Source organism: Pteronotus mesoamericanus, unplaced genomic scaffold (assembly GCF_021234165.1).
Source record: "Pteronotus mesoamericanus isolate MK-2021 breed Mesoamerican mustached bat unplaced genomic scaffold, CSHL_Meso_final scaffold_31, whole genome shotgun sequence".
NCBI lineage: Eukaryota > Metazoa > Chordata > Mammalia > Chiroptera > Mormoopidae > Pteronotus > Pteronotus mesoamericanus.
In genome coordinates, this window is record NW_026555312.1 from 5,664,932 (window position 1) to 5,680,086 (window position 15,155).

General features: G+C 35.3%; 1 protein-coding gene across 1 annotated transcript in view; it reads left to right on the plus strand.

Annotated features, from left to right (window-relative positions):
- CCDC18 (coiled-coil domain containing 18) overlaps positions 1 to 15,155 on the plus strand; it is a 100,371-nt gene that overhangs the window by 53,123 nt on the left and 32,093 nt on the right. The window contains exons 19-22 of the mRNA XM_054592183.1: positions 3,642 to 3,805; positions 4,024 to 4,237; positions 8,096 to 8,195; positions 14,166 to 14,282. Coding sequence (XP_054448158.1) covers positions 3,642 to 3,805; positions 4,024 to 4,237; positions 8,096 to 8,195; positions 14,166 to 14,282 — 595 coding nt within the window. The remainder of the gene's footprint in view (positions 1 to 3,641; positions 3,806 to 4,023; positions 4,238 to 8,095; positions 8,196 to 14,165; positions 14,283 to 15,155) is intronic.

Sequence of the window (15,155 nt, forward strand, 5' to 3'; positions counted from 1 at the left end):
ACAGCTGTGCTTTTTGAGTATCTTTTAAAAATAATTTTCTCCCTACTTCTTTGCTGATGAGCTATCACCTCTCGGTACAGTAGCCAACCTCTTTGAATTATTCTTTTTAAATTATGTTTTATATTCAGTATAACATAAGAAAAGAATTAGTCAAGTTAAAAATCATTTGCATAGGATTTTAAACCTGAAAAAGAGTCATTCACACTTATCTAACCTAACAGTTCTTAACTGTGTTGGACCAAGGACATATTGGAGGATATGGATCATTTCCTATACATAGATATAACATATTCATACATAATTTTGCAAATTGTTTCAGGATGTTTGAAGTTTTCTTGAAGTTCACTTATGGACATTGAAAAAAAGTCTTGAAAAATGCAATTTCATCTAAGTTGCATTTATTAGAAAATAAATGCTTCCACTTTCAAACTCAGTTTATAAATGTCAAAGATCAAAACAACTACAACAACAAAAATGCTGATCCTAAGGAACATCAGCTCTGCCCACTATGGTGAATGACATTAACAATTGTTTGTTACTGAATATCATTTGGAATTACCAAGAAATGGACTTAAAACTTGGCAATAGGTAGTGGAACTTCCATAGTGGAATAAGCCCAGGGCAGCCTGAAAGTTAGTAAGCTTTCTCTATTAATAATTATTTGTATTATCCTAGACCATTGATTTTCAACCAGTGTGCCATGGCAAGACTTTTAAAACATGTAGTACCTGACTAGTCAGGGGGACTGACCTTTTTTCCCTTAGACTGTCAAATAGAAAAATGACAGCAGCCAACACAACAATGTGAATGAATAAAAATTATACCTATATATTTTTTGTCAGAGCAGGCAAAAATATATTTTGTGGGGTGCTGCAGAATTTTAGTAATTAGTAAATTACTAATTTTACCTAATTACTAACTTAGCAATTAGATTAAAAATGGTTGAAAATTGCTATCCTAGACAATTTACTTCATCTTCCAGTTTCATCATCTGTAAAGCAAGGAAGTTGCACTAGTCTAAGAATCTCTACTTCCTTTTAAAGCTAAAAAGATAACATTATTAAGAAATGTCTGAGGAGGGACTTCTGGCCTCGGTGGAGGCATAGGCAGATAAGCTTTGCTTCTTTGCACAACCAAAAGGAGAGCAACAACCAATTTAAAAACAAAAAAAACAACCAGAACTGCCAGAAAATCGAATGGTATGGAAGTCTGACAACCAAGGAGTTAAAGAATAAACATTCATGTAGACTGGTAAGATTAGCAGAGACGGGTAGCTAGGGCAGAGAGGATGCAGGGCAAGGTGGTGGCTGGTGGACTGGGCAGTTCCACATTAAAGTATGGATAAACCAAGTTGAACAACTGGTGAAGAGATAGTGTAAACCAGAGTTCCAGCACGGAGATATAAAACCTTAAAAGCTCATGTAAAAACCTGTGGGGGTTGCAATGGCAGGAGAAACTCCCAGTCTCACAGGAAAGTATGTTGGAGAGGTCCTAAAATGTACACAAGACACCCACCTGAGGAATCAGCACCGGAGGAACCCACTTCACTTGTGGGTAACAGGGGAAGTGACTGAAGGCAGGGGGAGAGCTGAGCAAGCAGCATTGTTCCCTCTAACCCCTCCCCTACATAGAGCACCACAACGCAGCAAAGTGGCTTGCCCTGCCCTGGCAAATACTAAGGCTCTGCCCCTTACAACATAACTTGTGTGCCAAATAAAGAAATAAGGCCCAAATGAAAAAACAGATCAAAACCTCCAGAAAAAGAACTAAGTGACGAGGAGATGGCCAACCTAACAGATGTAGAGTTAAAAACACTGGTAATCATGATGCTAACAGAAATGGTTGAGTATGGCTACAAAATAAAGGAAGAAATGAAGGCTGTACAAGGTGAATATACAAACAAAATAAAAGTATACAGGGAAACAACAGTTGAAGGAAGGAAATCAGGACTCAAAGATCTTGAACATAAGGAAGAAATAAACATTCAACTGGAACAGAATGAAGAGACAAGAATTAAAAAACATGAGGAGAGATTTAGGAACTTGTAGGACAACTTTAAACGTTTCACCATCCGAATCATAGGGGTACCAGAAGGAGAAGGAGAAGAGCAAGAAACTGAGAACTTACTTGAAAAGATAATGAGGGAAAACTTCCCCAATCTGGCAAAGGATATAAACATGCAAGTCCAGGAAGCTCAGAGAATCCCAAAGAAGTTGGACCCAAGGATGAACACACCAAAACACATCATAATTAAATTGCCAAAGATTAAAAACAAGATCTTAAAAGCAAGAGAAGAGGAGACAATTACCTACAAAGGAGTTCCCATAAGACTATCAATTGATTTCTCAAACCTTACAGTCAAGAGGAAGCTGGAAAGAAGTATTCAAAGTCATGAAAGGCTAGGACCTACAACCTAGATTGCTCTATTCAGCAAAGCTATCATTTAGAATGAAAGGGCAGATAAAATGCTTCCCAGATAAGGTAAGGTTAAAAGAGTTCATCATCACCCTTCACCATCACCCATATATCAAGCCCTTAATATATGAAATGTTAAAGGGACTGATCTAAGATAAAGAAGAAGATCAAAACTACGAACAGTAAAATGACAACAAATTCACAACTATCAACAACTGAACCTAAAAAAAAAAAACAAAAACACACTAAGCAAACAACTAGAACAGGAGCAGAATCTCAGAAATGGAGATCACATGGAGGGTCATCAGTGGGGAGAGAGAGATGGGGGAGAATGTGGGAAAAGGTACAGGGGATAAGTAACATAATTGGTAGGTAACAAAATGGACAGGAGGAGGTTAAGAATAATATAGGAAATGGAGAAGCCAGAGAACTTATGTTTGATCCATGGAGATGAACTAAGGGTAGAGGGGAATGCTGGATGGTGTGTTTGGGGCAGAGGGGGAGAACTGGGAGGAAAAAAATGGGACAACTGCAATAGCATAATCAATAAAATGTACTAAAAAAAAAAATGAAATGTAAAATGACTGATTTTGCTCTCCCATGAGTAGTATGGTCTTAGTGACGAATATTTTGATTGTTGGCCTCTTTATTTTCTGTGTTGCAGATAGTAGAAATTACAGATGAATGAGGCACCTTTCTGTAGATGCTCTCAATCCATGTAAAGCTTTATAAAAGTTAACTATAGTTAGATTGAAGAGAATGCTAGCCATGGCTGGTGTGGCTCAGTTGGTTGGAGTATCAATAAACCAAAGGATTGTGGGTTTGATTCCCAGTCAGTGCACATGCCTTGGTTACAAGTTTTGGTCTGCCTTTAGGGTGTGGTCAGGGTGCTTGAGAGAGGCTACCGATTCATGTTTCTTGCCCTATCTCCTTCCCTCCCTTTTCTCTGAAATCAAGGGGCATGTCCTCTGAGGATTTAAAAAAAAAAAAAAGAATGCTAACCTTGCTAAATATTACTCGGTAGTACAGTTATATTTAGTGGTATGTAATTGGTGCAGAATTACAACTTTTGAGTGTTTTTAACAATATAATAGGTGATTTAAGATTCTGACATTTTGCTGATATTTGTCCTTATGTAACTTGTAGTATTTGTTTAGTCAGAGACAAGTCAGTTGGTTTTTAAGTTTCCAAATTATCATTTGTTTTATTTTTTTGTTTTTAATTAGGCAAGTAAAACTTGAGCTGGATCAGTACAAAGAAGAGCTGTCTAAAATGGAAAAAGAAATAATGCACCTAAAACGAGATGGAGAAAATAAAGCAATGCATATCTCTCAGTTAGACATGATCTTAGAACAGACAAGGACAGAACTAGATAAGAAAACAAATGCTGGTAAGCAGCAGGTTAGCTGAGCTTAGCTGCCTGCATATTTATATTTAAAAAATTGGACTAAAGTAAGAATTTGGGATGGTGTAGTTGAAAGGGACAATGAGTAGTTAATATCTTGCCTCTGGTAGATGAGTAAAATTCAATATTCTTAATTATAATTATTTACAAATTTCTTCTTAATAAATGGTTTATATATAGTTCTAAAATTATTCTGTTAACAGTGAAAGAGTTAGAAAAGTTACAGCACCACACAGATACTGAACTTTCAGAAGCCTTGCAGAAACGAGAAGTACTAGAGACTGAGCTACAAAATGCTCATGGAGAATTAAAAAGTACTCTAAGACAACTCCAGGAATTGAGAGATGTACTACAGAAGGCTCAGGTATCATTAGAGGAAAAATACAGCACTATAAAGGATCTCACAGCTGAACTTAGGTGAGTTAAACACAAAGAAATGGTATCACAATTACAAGTATTTCACTTTATTATTCTGAATCCTTGGGTCATACAATAAAGTTTTTTGTTGAATTCTAGATGTCTAAACTTCTCAGTTGGTTCCCTGTGGCTCTTTCCAGTCAGCCTATCCTATGTTCCATCTAATAAATTCAGCAAGCTGTTAGTTGACATTTTATCTTTAGTCTTTGGAACATTTTACACTGGCCCCCTCCTGTATTCTATAGTGGTAAAAAATGATTGGGCCAGCATACAGCAGTGAGTAATAGTAAAATAATAATAATAATAATAATAATAATAATAATAATAATAATATTGTTCTTTGTATTAAACCCTTAGTTTGTGCCAGCACTACACCAGGGACTTCATATATGATCTTACTCATTTCTTTACAACAAACCTATCAGGTCCATATGTCACCTTTTTACACCTGAGAAAACTGAGGCTTTAGAAAATTAAGTAAAATACCCAAAGACACATAGACCATTCAGAGGACAGAATTAAACATAGATCTGTCCAACTCTAAAATCTAAGTTCTTAGATTGGCAGCTAAGTCCACCACATCTATGGTGAGTAGGGATGGAGAGCAAGACCAGAGCCAAAGGGTGGGAAATAGATTCTGAAAAGGAAAACAATTCCAATCCAGGATGTGAAATGTGGAATGAAAGAACAGGATAGAAAGCAGCAAGATGACCCCAAAACTTAAATGTGTCTCATGATTGATTGTAGGGCCCCTTTCTCTTTTCTACCCACAAACTCATTTTTAGTAAATTTCATGTAGCTTTAAATAATATGTGTCAGACTCTCAAACCCCTATCTCCATTAATAACCTATTACCCAAACTCCAGACTCAAATATCTAATGACTGGTTATCTCCATTTTGATATTTTTAAGAGGCTTCTTAAGCTTGGTCAAAACAGAACTCATTCTGCCGCCCCCCGCCCCCCGCCCTTCCTCTCTCAGTATCATACGATAGCTTTAACCAGAAATCTATGATGATTTTATTGCTTGTGCTCCCTTTTAAAAATTTTAATCTATTAGTCAGTCATGTCAACTCCATTTCCAAAATATATTCTGAAATCCATTGATTTCTTGGCCTCTTTTCTGTTACCACCTTAGGAGAAGACATCATCATCTCTCACCTGGTTTGTTGCTGCGACTTCCCAACTGGTTTCCCAATTTAAATTCTTGACCCTCCCCACAATCCATTCTCCTCAGAATAGATTTAAGTTTATGATTTGAAACATCAATCAGATCATATTACTCCCCTACTTAAACTTTCTGATGGTTTTCCAAAAGATTTGGAATAGAACCCTAGCTACTTGGGAAATATAAATCAAAACCACAATGAGGTACAACTTACACCATAAGGTGTGAATGACCATAATAAAAACAAACAATCACAAAGCAGAACAGAAAATAACAAGTATTAGCAAGTGGGTGTAGAAATTGGAATCCTCATACATTGCTGGTGGGACACTAAAATGGTATAGCTGCTGCACAAAACAGTTTGGCAGTTCCTCAATAAGTTAAACAGAATTATTATATAACTTAGTGATTTCACTTTAAATATGTACCTAAAAATAATTTAAAACAGGTGTTCAAACAAAAATTTTGCACAGATGTTCATAGCAGCTCTTCACAATAGACACTAAGTGGAAACAACCCAAATGTTCATCAGTAGTTGAGTGGATAAGCACAATGTGTTGTATCATACAAGGAATATTATTCAGATGTGACAACCAAGTACTGATACATGCTACAACATGGATGAACCTTGAAAACATTTTGCTGAATAAAATAAACCAGATACATATTGCACAATCCCATTTATGTGAAATATTAAGAATTAACAAAACTGTAGTGATAGAAGGCAGATGAGTGGTTGCCAGGAACAAGGGGGAGGGAGAATAGAAAATAACTACAAATGGGTATGGAATTTTCATTTGAAGTGGTAAAAAAGTATTAGAAATAGATAGTGTGATGGTAACACAATATTGTGAATGTACTTAATGTAACTGAATTGTTTAAAGTGGTTAAAATGGTAAATCTTGTATGTATTCTAACAAAATTTTTAAAAAATTCAAGCTCCTTATTCTGGAATACAAAACCCTACATGACAAGATTCCTGTCTACTTCTCTGGCCTCATTTCATACCTTTCTCCTTCCTGGCCTATTTGTTTATTTGTTTATTTACTTATATTATTATTATTATTATTATTTTTAATCCTTGCCTGAGGATATATTTGTTGATTCCGGGAGAGGTGGGTGGGAGGTGACAAAAAGAGAATGAGAGAAAGAGAGACAGACAGACAGACAGATAGATATTGATGTGAGAGAAACATTGGTGGGTTGCTTCCCACATGCACCCCGACCAGGGACTGAATCTGCAACCTAGGTATGTGCCTTGACCTGATATTGAACCTGTGACCTTTTGGTTTACGGGGCAGTGCTCCAACCAGCTGAGCCATGCTGGCCAGGGCAGTTACTTAAAACTCCCCAAGACTTTTCACCACCTTCCAACTTTACTGTAAATGCTTGTTTGGCCTGAAAGAATGGTTTTATGGCTAACTTCTTGCCTTTCACATTACTTCAGAGGGCCTTTCCCTGACCACCTACTCTAAAGTAGCCACCTGTCACTATTTTGTTACTATTTAATGTCCTAACATAGAGCTGTGTATTGTAATACTTTTCTTGTTGAGTTGTTAATTATTTGTTATTCTCAATGTGATGAAGGACATCTATCTTGTTGACTGTGAAGTCCACAGTACATAGAACCCTGACATATGGGAAGCGTCCAATAAGTATTTGCTATATAATTAAGTGAATGATTGAATGAAAGAATTAAAAATGAAATCTAAAATTCTAGCTAATAGCTAAATTTTAGAAACTCAATTACTTACATAGGCAGCTGTTAGAGTTATCTTTAGAATTCATTTGTATTACTTTTAGAATATTAGTTTAGCCTTATATTTATAACTTTTGACTTCTAGGAGAATAATAAACAGCTCATTAAAAAGTTCAGAATCTTTTTTAAAAAATCAGTAACTTTATTCAATATTGTTTCATATTTAAGATTGTAAAATCATTTGAAGATTTTCAAGATCAACACACCATTTTCAGGCTTTGTCATATCAGAACTTAGAGTTCAAATTAAAATTCTCTGATCATAGTCTTCAGAGTGGTAGAAGTCTTAAAATTGTGTTAGTACTAATAAGCATTTTTATAATGCAAAATTATATATAAGGGCTTTAGGAGGATGGGAATTTATAAAATGTATGTAAAATAAATTTATTATAAAATATATTTATTTCTATTTATAAAGATATTTCTATAGTAGACTTCATTACATCAATATATGTAAGGCATCATTTTAAGTAAAATTTCCATGAGAAACACAGCAGTAATTTACTGAGCTGTGGGCCTCAGGGATACCAACCATGAGATAAATGCCTCATTCAGTTGTAATAAACTCATAGCTATTATATAGAAAAGATTTTCAAACATTCCCTTGATCTGTAGATGCAAAAATATGGGAATATTTTAAATTATTATAATTCAGTCTTATTTTCTGGGAGTACTTTAACATTTAGCTTAAATAGTCTATAATAGTAGAGTTTAAGTTACCTTTTGCCTTTTTAGGACACTCTTTTGAACTAACTATATTGATAACCATTTTTCTTTTACATTATTACTTTAACTTGAGCCCTTTCAATCTGAAATAATTACACATATCCTATCACTTTTAACTTACAGGAAAGTTAACCCAATTGACTTACTTTTTAAAAACTATAATATTTCTACTATTTGCTTTGATCTTTTTTCTTTGATAAATTTCAGAGAATGCAAGATGGAGATTGAAGACAAAAAGCAAGAACTCCTTGAAATGGATCAGGCACTTAAGGAGAGAAATTGGGAGCTAAAGCAAAGAGCAGCTCAAGTTGGTTTTCTTAATTATATTCTAATGAAATTTTCTGTTAAAATAAAAGCATACTGTATTTCACAGGTCACGCTTTTTGGTAGGTGGACTTTTTATAACATTTGTAGGGGGGTTGCACATAAATACTTTTGAAAAATTAGAAATATGTCATCTTTATCTTGCTATTTTTACAGCAAGTAAAATTTTGAGAATGAAGTTTAGCTTAGTAGCTGAAACTTTTAATCTCTTATATTATGTATATAAGAAAATCTGGGATTAAAGGAATTACTTGCTCAGCTATTGTTTGTTAGAGGAGCAAAAATGTTCAGAAGTTATTATTTATCAGCATCTTTTTTGAAGACTTTATTTTTAAGAACAGTTTTAGAAAGACTCAGCAGAAGGTACAGACATTTGCCATGTACTGCTTACCCTCACAAATGCGCAACCATTCCCATTATATCAACATTCTCCACCAGAGGTGGTGCATTTGTTACAGTTGTGAACCTACATTGACGCATCATAATCTCCCAAAGACCAGAATTTACATTACCCTCGGTGTTGCACATTCTGTAGGAGGAATGCATGATAGGTGTCCGCTGTTACAGCATTTTCACTACACTACAAACCTCTGTGAACCACCTATTCATTCCTCCCTCTCTTCCCCTAACTCTGGCAATCACTGATCTTTTTATTTTTTCAATAGTTTTCCTATTCCAGAATATCATGATATATACATATCAAAGTATGTATATTGTTTGAATCATAGCATATAGCCTTTTCAGATTGGTTTCCTTCAGGTTAGTAATATGCATTTCAGGTTCCTCCATGTCATTTCTTACCTTGACGGTCCATTTCTTTTTAGCACTGAATAATGTTCCATATTCTCGATATACTGCAGCTAATTTATTTTATTTTTTCTCCTATTGAAGGCTGTCTTGGTTGCTTCTAAGTTTTGGCAGTTATAAATGAAGCTGCTATAAACATTCATATATAGCTTTTTGTGTGGACATAAGTTTTCATCTCCTTTGGGTAAATACCAAGGAGAGTGATTGCTGGATCATATAGTAGTGTATGTTTAATTTTGTAAGACACTCTCAAACTGCCTTCCAAAGTGGCTATACCATTTTGCATTCCCACCAGCAATGAATGAGAGTTGCTGTTGCTTCACATGCCGGCTAGGATTCTGTTACCAGTATACTAATATCTCGTTGTTTTAATTTGTATTTCCCTAATGACATGATATGGAGCACCATTTTCTATGCTTATTTGCCACCTGTTTATCTTCTTTGGTAAAGTGTCTTATTTTTTAATTGGGTTTTTTTTAGTTGTTGAGTTTTATGAGTTTTTTTAATATTTTGGATAGCAGTCCTTTATCAGATTTGTCTTTTGCAAATATTTTCTCCCAGTGTGCGGTTTTTCATCTCATTCTTTAGAAATTAACTTTCACAGAGTAGAAGTTTTTCATTTTAATAAAGTCCAGCTTATCAGTTATTTCTTTCATGGATTGTGCTTTGATGTTTTATCTGAAAAGATATAGCTGTATCCAAGGTCATCTAGGTTTTCTTCTATGTTATCTTTTAGAGTTTTATAGTTTTGCATTTTACATTTTGGTATATGATCCATTTTGTATTAATTTTTGTGACAGGTGTATTGTGTGTAATGTCTGTGTCTAGATTCTTTTCTTTTTTTTTTTTGCACATGGATGTCCACGTAATCCAGCCCCATTTGCTGAAAAGAGTATCTTTTTTCCATTGTATCGCCTTTGCTCCTTTGTCGAAGATCAATTGATTATATTTATGTAGGTTTGTTTCTGGGCTCTCTCTTCTGTTCTGTTGACCCATTCACCTGTCTTTTTCACCAGTACCACATTGTCCTGATTAGTGTAGCTTTATAGTGGTTAAGTCTTGAAGCCAGGTAATATCAGTCCTCCAACTTTGTTATTCTCTCAATATTATGTTAGCTATCCTTATTATTTTGTTTCTCCATATAAATATTAGAATTAGTTTCTTGGTAGACACAAAATAACTTGCTGGGATTTTTATTAAGATTTCCTTGAATTTAAGAATCAAATTGGGAAGAACTGACATCCTGGCAATACTGAGTCTTCCTACCCATAAACATTGACTCTTTCTCCATTTAATTCTTTGATTTCTTATATTGAATTTTTGTAGTTTTCCTTATATAGATTTTGTATATTTTGTTAGATTTATACCTAAGCATTTCTTTTGTGGGGTTGCTAATGTAATTTCAAATTCCTCGTGTTCATTGCTGGTATATAGGACAACAATTGGCTTTAGGGTAGTAACCTTGTACTTAAAACGCTGTTAAAATTGCTTATTCCAGAAACTTGATGTTAAATCTTTTGGATTTTTCTACCTAGATGGTTATGTTCTCTGCAAATAAAGACAGTTTGATGTCTTCCTTCCCAATACATATGCCTTTTATTTTATTTTCTTGCCTTACTGCATTAGCTAAAATTTCTAGTACAATGTTGAAAAGACTGGTCAGTGGGAATAATTTGCCTTGTATTTGATCTTAGTGGGAAAGCTTAAAGTTTTTCTGACCATTAAGTATAATGTTAGCTTTGGGTTTTTTGTATATTTTTTTTTATCAAGTTGAAGTTACCCTCTATTCTTAGTTTACAAAATTTTTTTTATCATGATTGGGTATTAGGTTTTGTCAAATACTTATTTAGCTTGTTGATGTCATAGATTACATTAAATGATTTTCAAATTTTGAACCAGCTTTTCATACATAGAATAAATCCCACTTGTTGTGGTATATAATTTTTCTTATACTTTCTTGGTTGTGATTTGGCAATATGTTGAGAATTTTACAATTATGTTCATGAAAGATGCTGTTCTGCTGTTTTCTTTTCTAATAATATCTTTGTCTTATTTGGTATTAGGGTAATGCCATCTTCACAGAATGAGTTAGGAAGTATTTCCGTTGCTTCTGTCTTCTGAACAAGATTGTAGAGAGTTATAAGCATTTCTTCCTCAAATGTATGATAGAATTCACCAGTGAACCCATCTGAGCCTGGTCCTTTGTTTTGGAAAATTATTAATCATTGATTCAATATCTTTAATAGATTGTTTCTTCCTTTGTGAATTTTGGCAGGTTGTGTCTTTCAAGTAATTGGTCTTTTTCACCTAGTTCTTAAACAAATTACATTTTATTAATTATACTTTTACAGTTGTCCTGATTTTTCTCCCTTTGCCTCTCTCCCCCAACTAACTCCTACCCTTCAGGCAATGTACCCACCATTGTTCATGCCCACAGTTCATACGTATAAGTTCTTTGGCTACTCTATTTCCTATACTGTACTTTATATCCCCATGGATATTCTGTAACTATACCTATTTGTACTTCTTAATCCCCTCACCTCTTTACCCATAATCACCCTCCCCCCTTCCATCTGTCAATCTTCCAGAAAGTAACCAACTTCTTTTCTCTTGCTGCTTTGAAGAATCTCTCTTTATCTTTAACCTTTGGCCTTTTAATAATGATGTATTGGAGTGGGCCTCTTTGCATCCATCATAATTGGGACTTTCTGCACATCCTGGATTTGCATGTCTATTTCCTTTACCAAATTAGAGAAGTTTTCTTTCACTATTTTTTCAGGTAGATTTCCCATTTCTTGCTTTTTCTCCTTTTGGCAATTCTATGATGCAAATGTTGGCACCCTCTTAAAGTTGTCCCAGAGGGTGTTTATACTATCCTTAATTTTTTGGATTCTGTTTTCTTCTTGTTCTGCGTGGTTGTTTTTTGCTTCCTTATGTTCCCAATCATTGATTTGGCTCTCAGCTTCACGCATTCTCCTGCTGTTTCTCTGTAAATTGTTCTTTATTTCAGTGAGTGTATCCTTTGTTTCTGACAGGGTCTTTTTTATGCTGCTGAGGTCCTCACTAAGTTCCTTGAGCATCCTTATAAACTGTTTTGAACTCAACATCTGGTAGATTGCTTATCTCCATTTTGTTTAGTTCTTTTTCTGGAGTCTTGATCTGTTCTTTCATTTGGGCTATGTTTCTTTCTCTCCTCTTTTTGGCAGACTCCCTGTTTGTTTCTATGTATTAGGTAGAGCTGCTTTGACTCTATGTCCTGGTAGTGTGGCCTAATGTAGTAGGAGTCCTGTAGGGCATAGTGACACAGCTTCCCCTATCACCCAAGGTGGGTACTCGAGGTGCGCCCCTTGTGTGGGGTGAGTACACCCTTCTGTCGTAGTTGAGCTTTGGTTGCTGTTGGCAAGTCAATGGGAGGGATTTACCCAGGCCAGTCAGCTGCAAGGACTGCCTGTGACCACTGAGCACCAACTTCCACCCTCCGTGGAGGATCAGCTGTGCAGGGGCAGAGTGGTGATGCTCTGAAGTGGTCTGTAGCTGTTAGTGGGTGCATTGGCCCTGGGGTTTCCCAGGTGGTGCAGGCCAAGGTCAGCCCCCACCTGTGTTTTGCCAGGAGCCACTCTTCCTGAGCTATAAAGCAATCTGAGGTGGCTGCTACTTGTGTTGGGCTTGGAGATTCCCAGGTGAAGCCAAGCTGTGACTCTAATCTGGCTGCTAGGGCTCACTGAGGCCAGCTTGTTTGCTTTTTATATAGGATTTAGTAGTGAAGACCAGCTATCTTATGGAAAAGCAGCTTGTGTGGACCTATATGTTGGGTTGGGTAGATCCTCTGTGGATCTCCAAGGTGGGTCACACAGTGTTAGCCAGGTTGATGAAGTCTTAGATATGGTACCAGCCTACCGACTCTGTGGCAGGAGGGCTGAACAAAGGGACAATGGCCTCTGCTTCCCCTGATGCCATATACTTTAGTCTGTCCCAGTATACTACTGGTGCACTTCAAGCTGCCACCCTGGTGCTGGACCTTGGAGGCAGTGAGTCTGAGTAGGTGAGTCTATGTGTGGGTTCCCCAAGAGGAACTGCTTAGAGCTCCAACAGCCGCCTCCACCAACTCAATCCCTGCTGGTGTTCACAGCTAGAAGTTGTGGGGAATTATCTTGCTGACATTAGAATCCTGGGCTGGGGTGCCTGGTGTGGGACTCCTCACTCCTGTGATATCCCTCCTGATTTTTTATCCACGTGGGTGAGCGCCCAGGCCTTCAGTGTCTGCTCCCCTCCTACCAGTCTGGATGGATGTGGTTTCTTCAGTTCTGTAGTTGTCAGACTTTCATTCAACTTGATTTCAGATGTTCCTGAGTGATGGTTATTCTATGTTTTTGTTGTGATTTTGATGTGGTTGTATGAGGAGGTGAGCCATGTCTGCCTATGCCACCATCTTCAAGGTTATTAATTTTTTTTTTACCTAGTTTCATTAAATTCATGGGCAGATAATTATTCCTAGTATTCCTTTGTTATTCTTTTAATGTCCATAAGATTTATAATAATGTCTCCATTTTTATTTCTCGTGTTATCAATTTATGCCCCCCCCTTTTTTTTAGTTAGCTTGGCTAGATACTTATCAATTTTATTGATCTTTTCAATTCACTGATTCCTCTCTAATTAATATTATTTCTTTCCTTCTGTTTACTTTGGATTTAATTTGCTCTTCTTTTTCTAGTTTCCCAAGATAGAAGTTTAGATGATTGATTTTAGATCTTTCTTTCTTTTCTAATATATGCATTTAGTGCTATAAATTTTCCTCCAAGCATTGCTTTTGCTGCATTTCACAATTTTTATGTTGTATTGGATTTAGCAGCTTTTTTTTTTTTTTTTTTTTTGGATTTAGCAGCTCTTATCTGGCATAAAATGAAGTCTGAATCATTTTTTCACTTATGAACATAGTAATATTTTTTCTTTAAGTTTCTATAATATATATGAGACCCAAGGTCCAGTATTAGTAAACAATAATTATATTTCTTGTTCTTTTTAATAATTTGAGATGAGCTTGTTTCAATTATACCCACTATAAATAATTCTAAAACACATTCAAAGCCCACAATTTTCCACATTAGAATAAAATTGAATGACAGTTTAATGTTACTTTTGTATTTAGGTTACACATTTGGATATGACTATTCGTGAGCACAGAGGAGAAATGGAACAGAAAATAATTAAATTAGAGGGTACCCTGGAAAAATCAGAATTGGAACTTAAAGAATGCAACAAACAGGTAAATTATAAAAATTACATATTTTAATTTGTTTTAAAAAATACTTCATGGTAGGCATCCATTCTTCATATTGATGAATAGAATAGATATAATAAAATATTTTAATTATCTTGTACATGCTACCTTAGGTTTCTGTTTCTCCTCTTAATATTTTTTCCCAGTTTTATTGAGGTATTACTGACATATAAAAATTACATATAATTTAACGTGTGGAACATGATGTTTGATATACATATACATTGTGAAATAATTACCACAATCAAGCTAATTAACATATCTTCACCTCACTTAGGTTTCTTTGTTTTTTTGTTTTTATTTTGGTGACAACACTTAAGTTGTATTCTCTTAGCAAATTTCAGGTATGCAATACTGTATTACTAACTATAGTCAAAACACTATATATTAGATCCAAACTTACTCATCCTGCGTAACTGAAATTTTGTACCCTATGGCCGACATTTCAACAATTCCCCCACTCCCTAGCCCTTGGTGACTGCCATCTTAATGTTATTTTGAATATCTATTTTCTTGGACTGTTGTGTCCACATATTTATAATGTGTGCATGTCTGAATATGTATAAAATATGTCTGAAAGAATTTGCAGGTAATTCTGTTAACTGGTTGTGGCTAAGGAAGGGACACAGTAGGAAGGGTACTTTTTCATTAACCATATTTTTTACCTCATGCACATATTACCTATAAACTTTTTTGTAAGGCCATGTAACATTTGCTGTTTTAATTTACCCTAATTTTCTTTTCTTATTCAAATATGATTGAGACCTTCATCTCTGTTAGCATAGTTAGGTATACATACAAGCATCTTATTTGGCGCAAGAATTCTGACGTTTATATCTAAGTTGCAGTTGTCTTAAA